This window comes from Neolamprologus multifasciatus, chromosome 12 (genome assembly GCF_963576455.1).
Source record: "Neolamprologus multifasciatus chromosome 12, fNeoMul1.2, whole genome shotgun sequence".
Taxonomy (NCBI): Eukaryota; Metazoa; Chordata; class Actinopteri; order Cichliformes; family Cichlidae; genus Neolamprologus; species Neolamprologus multifasciatus.
Genome location: NC_140450.1, coordinates 36,026,509 through 36,042,963, shown reverse-complemented (window position 1 = coordinate 36,042,963; position 16,455 = coordinate 36,026,509). Strand labels below are relative to the sequence as shown.

Here is a 16,455-nt window from a genome sequence, read left to right as displayed (position 1 = left end):
AGAGATGTTGCGCAAATGGAAGAACGCAGTCTTACATATTTGTTTAATATGTGCGTTGAAGGACATGTCCTGGTCAAAAATGACTCCAAGGTTCCTCACAGTGTTACTGGAGGCCAAGGTAATGCCATCCAGAGTAAGAATCTGCTTAGATACCATATTTCTAAGCTTTTCAGGGCCGAGTACAATGACCTCAGTTTGATCTGAATTTTATGAAAATGGGTCGCACAAAAAATAATATTACACGCCCTGAATCCTTATTCATTAGCTAACAATACTGTAAAATTACACTAGTCTACATCACTAAAATTATATTATAAGGTTGTACTTTCTATAAAAATTATCTGTGCTAGAACCAGTGCTAATTACATGTAATTAAATTTAATACATTTTTATCACAATAACAGTCGCCTCAAGGCATTTTGTATTCTGCTTTAAAGATCCTACAACACAAGAGAGAAAATTCCACCCACAGCCCCTTGTGAGTAAGCATTATATCCAGTTATGTGTGTGACTGGGATTAAATCTTTGAATTTACAGAATCCCACCCAGACATTTTTAAAATAGAGAAAATATGTAAAATGTGGGAAAAATGTAATAGATTTCTACAAATTTACATTACAAAGGCTAATAGCCACAGACTAGATATAAAAGATGGTGGCAGCCGCAGTAGCACTAAGTTCTGGTTTTGAAACCTTAAGCCAAGTTTAGTTATTTTATTTTGAAACAAAACAGTAGAAGGACCTGGTGGATCTGGCTGTGAAACCAGGCACTGCTACTTCATATGTAAGTGTCAATCCTGACTTCCTGTTGGGTTTAGCATGTGGCTCCAAGAGACTGTTTTGCATGTCCTGATATCGTACATCAGGCGGTCAGAGGATGGGCCTCATCTACCAAGCTACTAAATTTAATCCAGTTAGTTACCGAGTGCATCTAGAGGACAGCTGCTGGTAACCGATAGAGCCGAGGGCATAGACACTATCATTTCTGCAGAATCAATTGCTACAGACTTCCGAACTTCATATAAATATCAAACTTGGCTCAAGAACAGTGCAAAAATAGCTTCGTGGAATTTGCTTCCATGGCCCAGTGGCTGCATCAAAGCCTTACATCACCAAGCACAAAGGAAAACATGCAGCCACTGGACTCTACAGCAGTGGATGTGTGTTGTCTGCAGTGGTGAATCATGCTTCTTGCATGAGTCTTTGCCAGGACAACGATACCTGTCGGTAAAATAAAATGGAGCAAATGCACCAACAATGTTTTAAAATTGTTCCTGTGCTTCTGGGCTGGTTTAACCTTCACTAGAGTTGAACCAGTCTTTGTGGTTTTAATTTAGTGGAATATGACCTCGATGGAACAACAGAGCCCAGGACTGCAGTGTCACTACCATTAAACAATGGATCTTGACAGTTCAGTGTAGAGTCTTGGCTATAGCAAACAGATCTGCAGTTGTATGTGATTGGAGCATGGATCATGGCTGTGACATCAACTTCAACAACGACAGGCATTGGTCAGAGAAAGTCACATCCTCAACACTACAGCAACAAGATTAGATCAAGCATAAGACCGAGCTCGTGATTGGATCCAGCAACCGTGATATTAACACAATCAAGAATTAAACGCTGTCACATTTAGTCGCAGTTTTAGGCTACGTTCACTCTGCAGGTCTTGATGCTCAATTCAGATTTTTTGATCAAATCTGATTTTTTTGTCTGCTCATTCACACTACAAATAAAATGTGACAGCAAACGCGCTCTAGTGTGAACGCACAAAGCGGCGCATGCACAAAAGAAGACGTCACACACAACGCGCTCGGTTTAGACCCAGAGCAACAGTATTGTTTGACTGATGACCTTAATATAAAGACTTCGGACTTCACGTTTCCCAATTTTTGCTTTAAGTTATTTTGTTATTTCCATAATAATGTAAATAACCTAATAATGATCCTTATTGCTGTTTTAGAGGAGCGCTGCTTCAAAGGATAGCTGCAGATTTCTGTCAGAATCTGCAGATTATACAGTACAAATAAAATGTTCACGTTTCTCCAACGTTGTTCCCAACAGTTTCACTGGATGGTCAGGAAGCGTTCGCGATGTCTTCTCCGGCGCTGATAATCGGCGTCTGTCTTGTGTCAGTGACGTAAAAGACAGATTTAATGCGACATGACCATCAAACAGCAGCTTTCTAAAACATCAGATATGTATCGAATTCAGAACCACATATGAAAGTGACCCAGATCGGATTTGAAAATATCGGATTTGTGCCGTTCACACTGTCACACCATGATCGGATAGATGGTCACAGAGGGTGTAGATTTGGTTGTGGCGTTGGTGGGGATGATTCAACCACCGAACTCTGCCCTGTTTCTTTTTTTTTCCTTTTTGTCTTTGCTTCTTGATAAAAGGAGAAATATACTTGCCTACATATGCTATTCTACATGCTTTTAAATCATTTAAAATTACAATTCATAGTTTTATATGTTAAATTACTATTAAACAAATGACTGACTAAGTATTTTAGGCTTTAGTTTACTTCAGCCATATTCCATATAAATCAGGTGTCATACAAAAATAAAAATAGCTTCAAACACAGTCATGACAATAAAAGAATATGACTTTAAGGACTTAACATCATTACTTCAGTTATACTACACCAACATCTCTGACACATCAGCACTAAGGGAACACTGAATGACCTGCTGGTTTTTGTCCATAAAACTACTCGTCTAAGTTTACCACAAAGTAACAGATCTCTCAGCAACATTATGCAACATTTCAGGCACTATTGCCCCGATCAAGTCAGTGAGCTGGGATGTTTTATTCTAAACATGAACTACTGTTACAGCAACAGACATGGACACAACAACTCAATGTCCACTATGTGAAGGAGCCAAACACATGCCTGCTCCTCTCATTAACTGAGATAAACTGCTGGCATATTTGTTTTACATCTATACTGTCCAGTCTCTCCTGGTGGACGTGGCACAGCCTCTGTAAACTAATATCCTGGCTGCTCGAGGCCGTTTTCTCTGACAGTTTCAATCAAAAATGCTGCTCTGAGACTGAGAGAACTAATAGTGCTGCTGTTGTGCAGTTAGTTTCCAAAACACCTTATTCATGGTTACAGTTTTAGACTGATGTGGGCCAAAGCCGAGCATAGCTGTAACGTTATTGTGACACATGTTATGAGTGAACTTGACTTTAAGTGACTTACAGGTTTCTTTGAAAAATACTTTCTTATATCCAGGTTCTTCCTCTTTGCTGCCATCCTCCTCTCCTCCTCGCAGCGCAGGTTTGCCGCTGCTAAAACTAAACAGATCTCCCTGAAAGGCTCAGCCAATCACATTGGCCATATTTGTCACATGAGGCAGGACTCCAGTAGAGAACGTAATTGAACTCTTTCTGCACCGCTGGGTGAATGAGACGCTGACAGATCTTTTTTTTCTTCTTCTTTCTATCGGGTTTGATTTCTTTACTCGATGAGATCAAATTATTGGTGGGGATAAATTCAATAATCGCTGGATATTGGTGGGGACACGTCCCTTCCGTCCATGCCAAATCTACGCCCTTGGATAGGTCGCATAGGGTCAGAAAAGTCGGATTTGATGCGCTTTCGCCTGCAGTGTGAACGTAGCCTTAGCTAACAATTCAGAAAACTCCAAGATAAAATTATTATATGTCCTTAATTTGGCCGTACATACAGATTTGTGAAATTTTAGCTTCATATTTCAAATAGTTTGCCAGAGGCATGTTTTTAAATGGACCGAATTCCAGCATTTTAAAATCTGAAGCTACGTTTGAACATAAGTATCTCAAAAACTTCAACATGAAATTAATACAACTGAATAAGTATCTGTAATTTATGAAAATTCAAGCAGTCCTATAAAGCCTGATATTTGAGGACACACTAATACAGGAAAAAGAAAATCACATTTCAAACAACACCTTTCTGTATATTTGTATTTTGCAACAATGCAAAATTAACCTTTTCGAATCATTTTTACACTCTGCCAGTGTGAGCAGGTGTACTGTCACGTTGCTTCTGGGAAGTCTGAGCTGTTCAGCTCTTGCTGAAATGATTCACTGACCCTTGCACAGGCAGGTATAAGTGTCCTTTTCTCTGTTAAACAACATGTTACCCAAGACCTGAGCCATTTTACCTCCACACAAAAGAGTCGTTTCTTTTAGAAGATATCTGAAAGTAGAGTGCCATTCAAACTTACAAGGTCATAAAATCATTCACCATCATCAGCGCATAAAACATGAACTTCTAGAATAATTTAACAGTCCATATTTGTTCATTCAGCTTAAGTAACTTTCCTCCTACATCTTTTCATCTTCCACATTGTGATTCTGCTGCGTGAAGCAAGAACCAAAATCTTAGAATCTGGCAACAACAACCTACAGAGTTTTAAAAGGTACGATGGATTTTAAGTGATGCAAAGATTTATTTAATGTGGTTTTTCTGTAAAGTTTGCACTTGGGTCTGGGTGCAATTTGTGTCCATCTTTCCACTAAGTTAGTTTTCAATAATATACAAATTATTTTCATCCACATCCACAGGAGGAGGAGCTGGTCAAACTGGGGTCAGTTGGACCAGCAGTTTACAGAATAAGTGACAGCAACCGAGATGGCGTAATTAAAAGAGTCCAATGTCAAACAAACGGAAACAACTCGAGATGTTAGAGATGAGGTTACATTTTGCTCTTCTTTCATCCTGACTTGTTCTAATGCCATGTACAGACAAAAACTAATAAGGTCAGTGCTTGTTTGTCTGCATTTATTATAGAAACACTTTGCTTATGCAAAACTGCCATGGAGATTTGTTTATTATAAACCAGCTGATTGCAAAAAATCCAATGGCTGCTAAAGTGTTTTTAAATTGATAAAAAAGCTCATAACATATTTTTTTTATCATTGACTGCATTACATGGGAACAATAGCAACCATACCCAAAATGTTGTTACCCCAAACAGTTTGTAGGTCTAAGCCTGAAGTATATCCAAGTCAAAATGATCTAAAACTGAACTAAACTAGATGTGAGAAATATTTTTAATTAAAAAAAAATCTAAACTAAAAGGCTTTACTAAACTGCAGACTAGTTTAATAAAAAAAAAAATCTATGCAAATTGAAATCTAAATCTATAGCTAATATCTTTTGGGGGTTAAATTTGTCAGCCTGCCTGATCAGGCTCCAGTGAAGGATCACAAAGTGTTGTTTGTACTGCATCTAATTTTAGATAATTGTGTGGTGAAGCACATTATCTCCACATGCAGTGTAGTATTCCCACGTTGTTCCCTCAGAATAATCAGGATTCCTGCTGTATGGATCATGAAAGCACTACTTGCTATTTTCTGATTTTGACAAAGGCTGAAGGACTTCAGCGTGTCTACTTTACATTTTAGTTCATGTTGGTTCCCTGCCTGCAGCCAGATGTCAAGTGGTGTAGAAGAAAAAATAAATAAATAAATAAGAAGTTAAACTAGAGGTAGTTTAGCATGGGACCCGAGGGCTCGCACAGAAAGCAGCAGTGAAACAACGAGTGTGTTTTTAGGACAGCCGTGCATGGCCCAGTGCCTCCTTAGTCATGCGTGCTTTCTCTGCCTACAGCACACACGCTTTGAATCTGCACTAAACCTGCAGTGCACACACCACAACACTCATAAACGCCAGCATTTGCGTGAAGTCCTACCTTCACCGCCTCTATGTGAGTGACATTGTCAAACAGGATGTCATTAGCGGCCACTATCTGGTCCCCGACTCTCAGTCCTTCTCTCTCAGCCGATGAGCCTGGCTCCACTAGCGACACATAGATGCCCACGCCGTGCTCTGAACCACCTCGAACGCTGAAGCCCAGACCCTCGTGGCTCCTGGAGCGCGTGAGGGTCACTTTGCGCGTATCTCCGAAAGGGCCCACGCAGAACGGCGGGACCACGCACGCGGAGAGTTCAGCAGCTGCGCTTAAACCGTCCGACGACAGGACCTGCTCAGGGATGGAGCTGGCAGCTGAATCTACCTCACCCACAAAGTCCTCTGCGATGCCGTTGCTGGGGATGAGGTCCGACTTCAGATAGAGCCCCTCGGACGTGTACTGGTCGAACAGCAGCTGGTCGGACCTCGGGATGACCAGGCGCAACATGGGCAAGAGGTGCCGTTTGTCTGGCGTGTTGAGAATCACTTTAAGAGTTTGAACCAAGTCGAAGACGTTGCGCTTGGCGTGGTAAACATTGAGACAGTGGATGAACTGCTCTCTCTCCCGGTCATTGAGCAGAACATTGAGAGCTTTGTGCAGCCTTCGGACGTTTGTCGAGAGCGCACGGCCGCCCAAGACGATCGAGTTCAACGACGTGTTGAGCGAAACGCTCTCGAGGTCAGCGCTCATCCTACAACATAACAGAGCGTCATACAGATGCGAGGTTTGACCGTGACTATGATCAGATCCACCTCAGGTCGGCACTCCTCCTTAAAAGTAAAACTTGAAACGCGCATCAGACAGTTTCAGCGAGTGCCCCGCACACGACGTGTCACCGCGAAACCAAACATTTCCACAGTCGATGCCCGTATTCATCTGGCTCTGAACAAAGCAATATGTCCCCGCGTGTTTTATTCCATGCACAACGCCAGCTCCACCGCCGTCCACGGAAAGCTCTCCTTATCAATATACACAATCTAACTGCACCTCATTCCAACATTTGATTCATTTCCCTGCAGCTCGATCCTCCCCGCGAACTCAGCGCGCAGAGTGGAGCGCTGAACTCAACGCGCTGACCCTTTATATAGGAAATGACGCAGGTGCGCGCGTGTGTGTGTTGCTAAGAAACTGACAACACTATTCACCCTTATTTAAATTATTATGTTGGGCAATTCATTACCTAATATTTTAGTCACAGTGTAGATGAGACGATCTGATGAACAAAAACAGATCCCTGCTCTGTCCAATCGAGATTGATTAAAAACGACGTGTAGGTTGATCGTCCACATGCATTTAATAGTAGGTGTCGACTTATCAGTCTTTAAGCTGATAAAGCAAATATCTCTCAGAGGCGTAACTAAAGCGTTTTCTAAGCTGAGCCTCCTCATGAGAGGAAGACTGTCTCACAAACATTTGTGTTGCACTATTGTGCTGCTGAGGGGACGCTGACAGCACAGCACGACTCGTTCAGGTGAACAAAAGATCATAAAAGCCACTTTGGCATGAAATCGGGTTCCTTGTGTGATCCTACAGAATAAATGTGAACCGCCTACTGTTTCCACATAGTGGCTGATCACGGTAAATTTATTCATTTGTTGTTTATTAGACAGCAATAAACGTTTAAGACATGAATAGAAACTTCCATTGGCTGACACTTAAAAAGAAGAAAAAGTCAGTTAAACTTCTGGGATATTGATCTGGTCCGTTAAGCAGCAGCAAGGGTCGTTAAATCGGTTTCAGCTGCTTCTGTGTTAATGAACAACAGCAGGATGGCTGAAGCTCAGGGAGTAGAAGGTCACCACTAAGGAAAGGAGGGAGTTCAGTTAGCCTATAATATTCAGGCATTTTACAGAGAAGGAGACACAAATCGCAGTGTAAGTCGTTCTATAGTGTAAATAATGTTAAGTAGTAATTTCATGGTAATTTAAGGAAAACCAAACAATATTTCCAAATATTAGGGTAGCCATTCAGTGTAAGTAAGCTGCACTTTTCAGGACACAGGCCATATTATGGAGTAACTTCATCTTGTTATCCAGGTATTTCACACTGCTGAAGTCATTTGTGTATAATGAATATTCTACTAATCAACTGTCTTTTTATATGAAATACAAAAAACACTGTGATGAGAACTTTTCTCCCTCTTATTTGATTTTATACATTGATACATACAATCAACCTTTGCAGGACTCACCTGAGCATTTAATAATACAGACAAGGTGAGGTTCATTAACCTTTTTAATTAAAAACAAAAACATCAAACTGAACTTTGTGAGCTAGGATAGCACACTGAAGCTTTCTCCTTTCAAAGGACAACAGACAACAACATGAAATGAGAGTTTGGCAGAGGAACCTTCTGTGACCAAGCAAGTAAGAAAACAGGCCTGGACCCCTTTTTTTCTTCAGAGTCTTAATTCTTTGAAGGTCCGATTCAACAAGGAGCTGGAAACTTTCCTCAGACAAGACATGAGATGCCATTTGAATACTAAATGTTCAAAGAACCAGTTTGAGATCATTTAAGATTTGTGATCACCATCTCCTGCTGCAAACATCCACACCAACAAGAGAATATTTTCACACATCCTCAGGTGGTTATGGGGGAAATTCCAGTATATCTGAACAATCATGCAAATACTCAGAGTCCTTGAAGTGACTTTTCTTCCCCATTCTTACCCTTGGTTTGAATATCAATAGGCTGTTTTGACCTTGTCTACATGCATGCAAACACACTGAGTTGTTGCCATGTGATTTGGTGATTAGATTGTATTGTTTTCATACCTAATGAAGTGGCCAGTGCAGTTGTGTATATAAATCTTCAGCATTTTAATAATCCTTGCAACAGTATTTGATACTTTTGTTTCCAACCTGAGGTCGTAGGTTAATGGCTCAGTGCTTGGTTAGAACATATTTACATACTACATTTACTTTTGTGTGAGAGAAGAACGACAAAGTCAGTAGAAATATTTTTTAAGTAAATGTTAGGGCATTACACTCTTTTCATTTTATGTCAACACGGTGAACAGGTGAGGTGTTCTCTCAGTGACAACGTGTCCCATGTCTCTCTTGAAACTTAAATTCCTTGGTGTCTGTTTCTCTCTGTATTTCTAACAAACATCAACACCTCCCTCCTGAAATAAACTACAGGGTGGGCCGTTTATATGGATACACCGTAATAACATGGGAATGGTTGGTGATACTAAAGTCCTGTTTGTGGCACATTAGTATATGTGAGGGGGCAAACTCCTCAAGATGGGTGGTGACCATGGTGGCCATTTAGAAGTCGGCCATCTTGGATACATCTTGTTTTTTCAATAGGAAGAAGGCCATGTGACACATGGATGGATTGGTCGTCGTGGGCCAGTTGAATGGCCCCCAAGGTCTCCTGATCTGACCCCCTTAGACTTTTATCTTTGGGGTCATCTGAAGGCAATTGTCTATGGTGTGAAGATACGAGATGTGCAGCACCTGAAACTACGGATACTGGATGCCTGTGCTGGCATTTCTCCTGCGGTGTTGCTATCAGTGTGTGAAGAGTGGGAGAAGAGGGTTGCATTGACAATCCAACACAATGGGCAGCACATTGAACACATTTTATAAGTGGTCAGAAACTTGTGAATAACTCATGAAAGAATAAAGTTACGTTGAAACCAAGCACACCATTGTTTTTCTTGTGACATTACCAATAAGTTTGATGTGTCACATGACCCTCTTCCTATTGAAAAAACAAAAGTTGTATCCAAGATGGCCGACTTCTAAATGGCCACCATGGTCACCACCCATCTTGAGGAGTTTGCCCCCTCACATATACTAATGTGCCACAAACAGGACTTTAATATCACCAACCATTCCCATGTTATTACGGAGTATCCATATAAATGACCCACCCTGTACAGTGAAATATTTAATTGACCAGTAAAAATAATGATTCCTAAATTCCATGCACTTCTTTAGCTGACTCATTTCTTAGCTGACCAACGTGATGGAGCCTGCAGGGTCTAATCTGCTGACCATAACTAACTGTGAACATACTGCTCTGTACTATCACATAAAAGCACAGTTATCTGGAACAGAGGCCACTGTAGTTAAAATTGCAGGACAACAAGGTGGCGTCCACACACCAGCGCCTGCTTTTATTTGTCAGTGGATTCATTCTAAACTCATGAGCATCCATGTAAATCTGTATGTAGTCTATGAAAAAACATCTCAACAACATGTACCTAACAGCCAGTGACAACAAAGGCATCACAAGTGATACATGTGCAAGTGATAGGAAACAATTTATAGCACTTTATAATGCAACCTGTCAACAATAGTGTAATTAGCCTGTAATTAAATGTCATTTCAAGGTGTTTTATTTAAAATAACAGGTATCTTACAGGAAAGGAGACGCACATTATACTAAGTATTAGAGATGGCACGATACCACATTTTTATGTCCGATACCGATACCGATATCATAAATTTGGATATCTGCCGATACCGATACGAATCCGATATAGTGTGTTTTTTAATCAGTAAAACGTTTTTTTAATATCTTGCTGCATTTTGTATAAGTTTATACTCAAGTTTAAATAAATAACAACACTAAAGCTATTCTGTTAAACCTGTATGTAAAAAATACACTGCGCCCAAAATATTTCATAGTTCAGCAATACTGATCAATCTAATAAACTTAAACCTGCTCCATCCTCCCTATTCTGGTATGAGTACTATACTAATAGGGTTGCAAACTCCCAGCAAAAAAAAAAAGGGAACCACCCTCCACCTCATGATGCTTAATCGATGTAATCAAAATTAATTTGATGCAGGGGGAAAATGCACAAAAATAAATTATTTTTCAAGAATAATTAAATAGATTCAACATCTTTCTTCAACAGAATTGTAGACTGCACGGATGGTATCTTCCCGAAGGAAAAAGTAGTATAGCTTACTATATTAGACTTAACAGTTACTATATACAGTAATGGACTTCTATATATTTTACATCAGATTAAAACTTTGTGTGTAAGAGTCAGATAATTATTTATTAAAAGCTAGATATTTTAAATGAGAATAAGAAAGAAAAGTATGTCTTTGTGCCCCCTTTTGCCTGTTCATGCCCTATCGCCCCCCCTGGCTACACTTTGCTAGATCCGCCCCTGCACAGTTACCAGCGGTCAGCTGCTAGAAAAGGATCCTGGTGTAGAAAGTAATATTACAGTTTTTCTCCATTGGTTTGGCTCATTTCTTTAAACAGAAATTACATTCTCAAAACTCTAAGATCATTTGGCAAAACACTCTTACAGTTTAGCACAACACTATAGCTCACCTGCAAAAGCTCATATCTCTTCCAAAACTGTTCACTCAGGCTTCAATCTAAATCCCTTTCTCATTTAAACAGTCAGTGTCTCCAAAATAGCAAAGATCCTTCTCAATAGCTTTGGCTCATTTCTCGACACAGATCGGACATTCTCATCATTCTTGGTGCTTTTGTCAAAATAAACCTGGATGGTTGATCACAACAACATGGTCCACCTGCAAAAGCTCATATCTCCCCTAAAACAGTTCACTCATGTGTCAAAACTACATTTCTTTCTAATCTGAATAGTCAGTGCCCCCAAAATGCATCGTCCCTTTGGCATTGTGTGAGTACTGCCATACAAAATGTTTAGATGTTTTGTCACTATGGCAGAGGACCAACAATATACCACAGAAAAGAGTAGCCTCCAAGGTTTGACATCACAGATTGCACTCACACTACCAAGGAAATGATAACCATTTTTTATTCACACGCAAAGAAAGTTTCATACATATGTAAAAAGAAAATGTACATTACAGTAGTAAATTGTATGAACACAAAATCAAAAAACAAGGACTTATTCAGTGTTCACTGTACTCATTCTCCCGCTGCACAGTGACTGGAATACTTCTCTAAACTGTATAAATTATGTAATTCCATAGTTTACAGTAATTTGTACAATATATTTCTTGTCATATTTAGTATCAAAACATTCCACTAGTCCTCTCCACCTGCTAGTATAGACCTACTACTGTAGGCAGATGCACACAAAATCTCTACAGTAAGTTATACATTTTTTGCCTCACGCACAGTGCCCTGTCCTATACAACATATAATTCCATCATAGATTACATAGAGTACATACCTGTTTTCCCTGCGAAAGGTTTGGATAATGGAGGAGACTGTAGAACGAGGCACATTAGGCTGCACTCGACGACCTGCCTCTGCCATTGTGAGGCCATGGTTTATGACATGGTCTATAATTGTGGCCCGAATTTCATTTGGGACAGCACAGCACCTATTCCTCTCAGTCCTCCTCTTCTTCTTCTTCTTCCTCCTCTTCCTTAAGGAAGAACTTCCCCTTGTCCGTTTGCTTTGCCTTGTCTATCCATGTTCAGAGATCGGACTGGCTCTGGTCAAGCTCTATATATCTGTGTTTGGCAGCACACAATCATGGAACACACCTGTGTGTGACACCTAGTTTCACCTGACTGTCAATGACTGTCATCAATTTATCAAATATTCAAAGAAATTCATATTTGGTATTCATGGCATTATGTTCTTGACCAATTTTAACAATTGAACAGACGGTTGTGCATGCGAGTACTTATACAATGAAATCATGCTGACATGTTTTGGAGGGAATGATCATTAGACTGAGAATCAACTAATCAGTTTAGATCTACAAGATCTATTCATTTGGAAAATGTGCTAAATGTGGGCTAACTGTATAACTGTAGGCTACTTGTACTTAATCATTTGCAAAGATGCACTGAGACAATTGAGACATGTACTAAGGCATTTGCCATTTGATAAAATGAATGAGAAATGCCATTCTGTTTTGAACATTTGCCAAGAGGTTTGGAGGTTTGTCCATGTTATTTTGAGAATGTAATTTCTGTTTCAAGAAATGAGCCAAACCAATGGAGAAAAACTGTAAATAAATTCTAACAACAGCATATCAAGCTTAAACGTGCTGCTGTTGTTCAGCCGCTGGTTTCCTCTTTCTGGTGAGAAGTGGGCCAAAAACAAACAAGAGAGACGGACTCGCGACAGAAAAGCCGATCAGCTGATCATTAAGCAGTTTCACGATTGAAGCAGCAGCAGGAGAGAGAGAGAGAGAGAGAGAGGCAGTCGCTCCATATATGTGTTGTTAAGCTTAACGTGGGAATGCTTTACAGACATTCAGAGATGAACTTACACACTTGCTTTACTTCTCTCTGGGAAAACGTCCTCATAGATGAAATGCTGGTTTGCTAGTAAGGCTACAAATACACACAGCCGCTCTATCACGTGATGCACACTGCTGCTACGTGCTACGTTATGAGCCGAGTTACGCCGTGTCGCAAGTTTTGTGAGGTGCTTTTTTGATATTTAATGGATCGGATTACATTTTTTATTTCTCACCGATATCCGATCCAGTAATTTGGGTCAGTATCGGACCGATACCGATACGTAATATCGGATCGGTCCATCTCTACTAAGTATATAGTATTTAGTAATTACTCATTTTAAGTACGTTGTAAGCAGTTTTAAGTACTGGATACTCTCATGGTAATTTCAGGAGAAATAACCAATATTTCACGGTACTGTACTTTCTGTACTTTTCAGGATGTGGGCCGTATTATGGGGTGACTTAACCTTGCCCAGCATCCAGTTATTTTCCATGAAAGGACACTATGGACACTACATGCAGTTCTAGCCTACACTCAGTTGCCTTCCTTTCAGAGTTGGAAAGGATGATTGACAGGTTAGTGTGGTGGAAGACAGAGATGTAAATGTACTGACATGTGAAGAGTTTGTGGAGAATGTGAAAGTGTGACATGTGAGCAGCAGCATGGCTTCATGCAAAGAAGGAGCGGAGACAGTATAGACATGTCTGTTTTTTTACAACTGCAGTAAAAAGCAAACAAACAACAACAAAAGTGGACAGTTTTTCTGTAACTTTACACATTTATTTCTTGCAATTTAAGTTCAAAGAGTCGTGCTAACAGATTTCTTTCTTTGTCACAGCAGCTTTTTCTTTATCACGTAGCAGGGGTCTCCAACTCCAGGCCTCGAGGGCCGGTGTCCTGCAGGTTTTAGACGTGTCCTTGATCCAACACAGCTGATTCAAACGGCTAAATGACCTCCTCAACATGTCCTGAAGTTCTCCAGAGGCCTGGTAACAAACTAATCATGTGACTCAGGTGTGTTGACCCAGGGTTATATCTGAAACCTGCAGGACACCGGCCCTCAAGGCCTGGAGTTGGAGACCCCTGATGTAGAGTAACAGTTAAATATTTAACATTGAGAGAAAGGGAAGTTTCACTGTTCTGTGTTTTGTTAGTTTCTCCCAGTTTAGGTTCCTTAGCTTCTGTTTCTCGCCTGCTACATTTTTGTTTCTTTCACTTACTGGTTTAATAAAGTTTACCTGCATCTGACGCTGCTTGCACTTGTGTCCTACTTTCAACCTTCACTCGTCTGCCACTGCAGACGGGACAAAATCAATTTACACATCATATTCAAATGAGTCTGGTTTATTAACCCTCATGCTGTACAGAACCTGTGATGTCCAGACGGTGTTCCTCTGGTGTTCTGCTCTGAAAACATTTGGATTTAGGGATTAACATAGTTACCATGGTGTCTGTCTTCTCTTATTTTTCTGGTGTGATCAGGGCAACTCTGGAGAAGATGGGCCTGCAGGGGAAAGTCGCCCCCTTGCAGGCCAGAAAAAATGGGATAACGTAAAGACAAAATACAAAGTATGCTGTTATGAAGAAGAAACACAAGTTATTAAATGTACTTTTACTAAGAGTTGTTGTGTTTTTTTTATTTGTCTACTGTCATTTTTGATTTCCCCTGCCTTTAGGATCCAAGTATCCAGCGTCAGGAGAGGGAGTCAGTGGGACGCCCTCATGGATGAGGTGAGAGGACAGATGCCTTCCATTAGGCCTCCTGTCTTAATTTCTTCTCTTGCTGAACACACTCCAGGGCCGAGTGCAGCAGTGGGTGACCAAAATGAAAGGGAATTGGACCCTGAGGAGGAAGGGAGTCAGCCAATCACAACAGGGAGGAAGTGGAGAAGGGATCGAGATGATGAGCTGCTCGACCTGACCAAAGAGGATATGTGGCATCAAAGGGAGGCCGGGGAGAGAAGTCTGCCTAAATGGCAGATGCTTTTATTAGAATTTTTTTATTACATTGTGATATTTGTGTTGTAAGTTAAAAGTCTTATGTTCTCAATAAATTGATTGAAACAAACAGTAATTGTCACTGAAACCATTTTATTAACATGTATGAACATGACAAAGCTGTTTTGACTCTGAATTCTGCCAGGGGGATGGTGAAACAAATAATAAAACTCACGGCGTTCATTGAACCCTCTTCCCCCACAGAGGACTCGGAAGGGATAGCTCAGTAGGTAGAGTGGTTGCCCCATGATCGGAAGGTCGGGTGTTTGAATCCACTGAATGGCTACCCTAAGGTACCCCAGAGCAAGGCACCGCCCCAACACACTGCTCCCCGGGTGCTGGATTGGCGGCTGCCCACTGCTTCACTGAGTGAATGGGTTAAATGCAGAGCACTAGTTTCCCCATGGGGATTAATAAAGTATACATTACATTATATTATCCCCCATGGAGGAACTTACAGAGGCAGTAACTAAAAGCTGATGTTGGATGACGCAGCTTTTTGAGTGGCAGAAAGTTGGATGACAAAGTGCTATAAAGCTAGATTAGCTCAATCTACGCTGGAGGCAGCCAGATCTTTGATTACAGAAAATGTCGAACCCTCACGTATTTCTGATCCCTCGCCGCTGTCTTCTGCTGAGTCTCTTGAGGAAGGGACGGCGGGGGAGAAATCTAGAAAGGGGGGAGGAATTCCCATCTTTAATAAACCCAAATAGAACAAACTGTGCAACACTGTATCCCAAAATACAAATTACCAGGAAAAGTGAAGCCAGAGGCATGGACTTGAGTGAAGGGAGGGAGCTGGGTTTGGGAGTCGGCAGACCTCCTTCCACCTCTCTTCTTCCCCCCAGCCGGAACTCACAATCCACTCCTCTGGGAGACCATCCCTCGCCGACACTGCTTCAGTGAGGTGAGAGATATTCCCCCTGTCCGTACGATTTCTCTTATTGTTCCTGTAAATAGTAAACAGACAGCTACAGGAGACCTGGACTCCTTCCGTATCACTCCGGCTCCACAACTGCTACACATAAGTCCTTCTTTACCGTCATCCCATCCTCTCACTTCTCTTCTTCCCCCTTCAACCTCCCTTCCTGCGTCGGAGCAAAGACAGGGGGAGGGGGAGAGACCTGGGAGGGTTTAAGCTACGCCTCTAACCTCCCATATGGATTTTGTCCAATAATACACAAAAGAGGCAATGAACCGGGACCAAAAGCCATTCATTAAATCAAATTAAAGGCCTTCACTCTAATGTGTCGGCTTTTTTAGGAAACCACCAAAATATCAACCTGCAGTGACGGGTCCAAGAACACCAAGCAGAGTCCTCCTCCTGTAGTCCGAGCTCTGGATGCTCTGGATGACTGCAGGGGCGCTTCCTGGGGGAGGTTGGGGAATGGACTCAAATCCAAAGGGTGAAAGGAGCTCATGTAGAAAAAGGTGGTGGGAAGTGACAACAGCATGATGATAGCAAGGTCTGTGAGCCATAGTATGGCTGAGTACAAAGTGGCGGCGACCTCATCTGACCCCAAAAATATCCACCCCGCTGAGCCTCCAGCCAGACCTGCCTCCTCCCGGGGAAGAACCCGAGAGACGACAGAGGG

The 16,455-nt window shown here is 41.3% G+C and overlaps 1 protein-coding gene across 3 annotated transcripts in view; it reads right to left on the bottom strand.

Moving 5' to 3' along the window:
* LOC146507459 (whirlin-like) overlaps positions 1-6,778 on the bottom strand; it is a 65,510-nt gene extending 58,732 nt beyond the window's left edge. For 2 of the 3 annotated variants that reach the window (XR_014877126.1, XM_085179541.1), the window contains exon 1: positions 5,693-6,778. Coding sequence is in view for 2 of the 3 variants with exons in the window: in XM_085179541.1 (XP_085035667.1) it covers positions 5,693-6,382 (690 nt within the window). In the remaining variant the exon portion in view is untranslated. The remainder of the gene's footprint in view (positions 1-5,692) is intronic. The other variant, XM_085179542.1, reaches the window with a different exon arrangement.
* Positions 6,779-16,455: the final 9,677 nt, after the last annotated feature.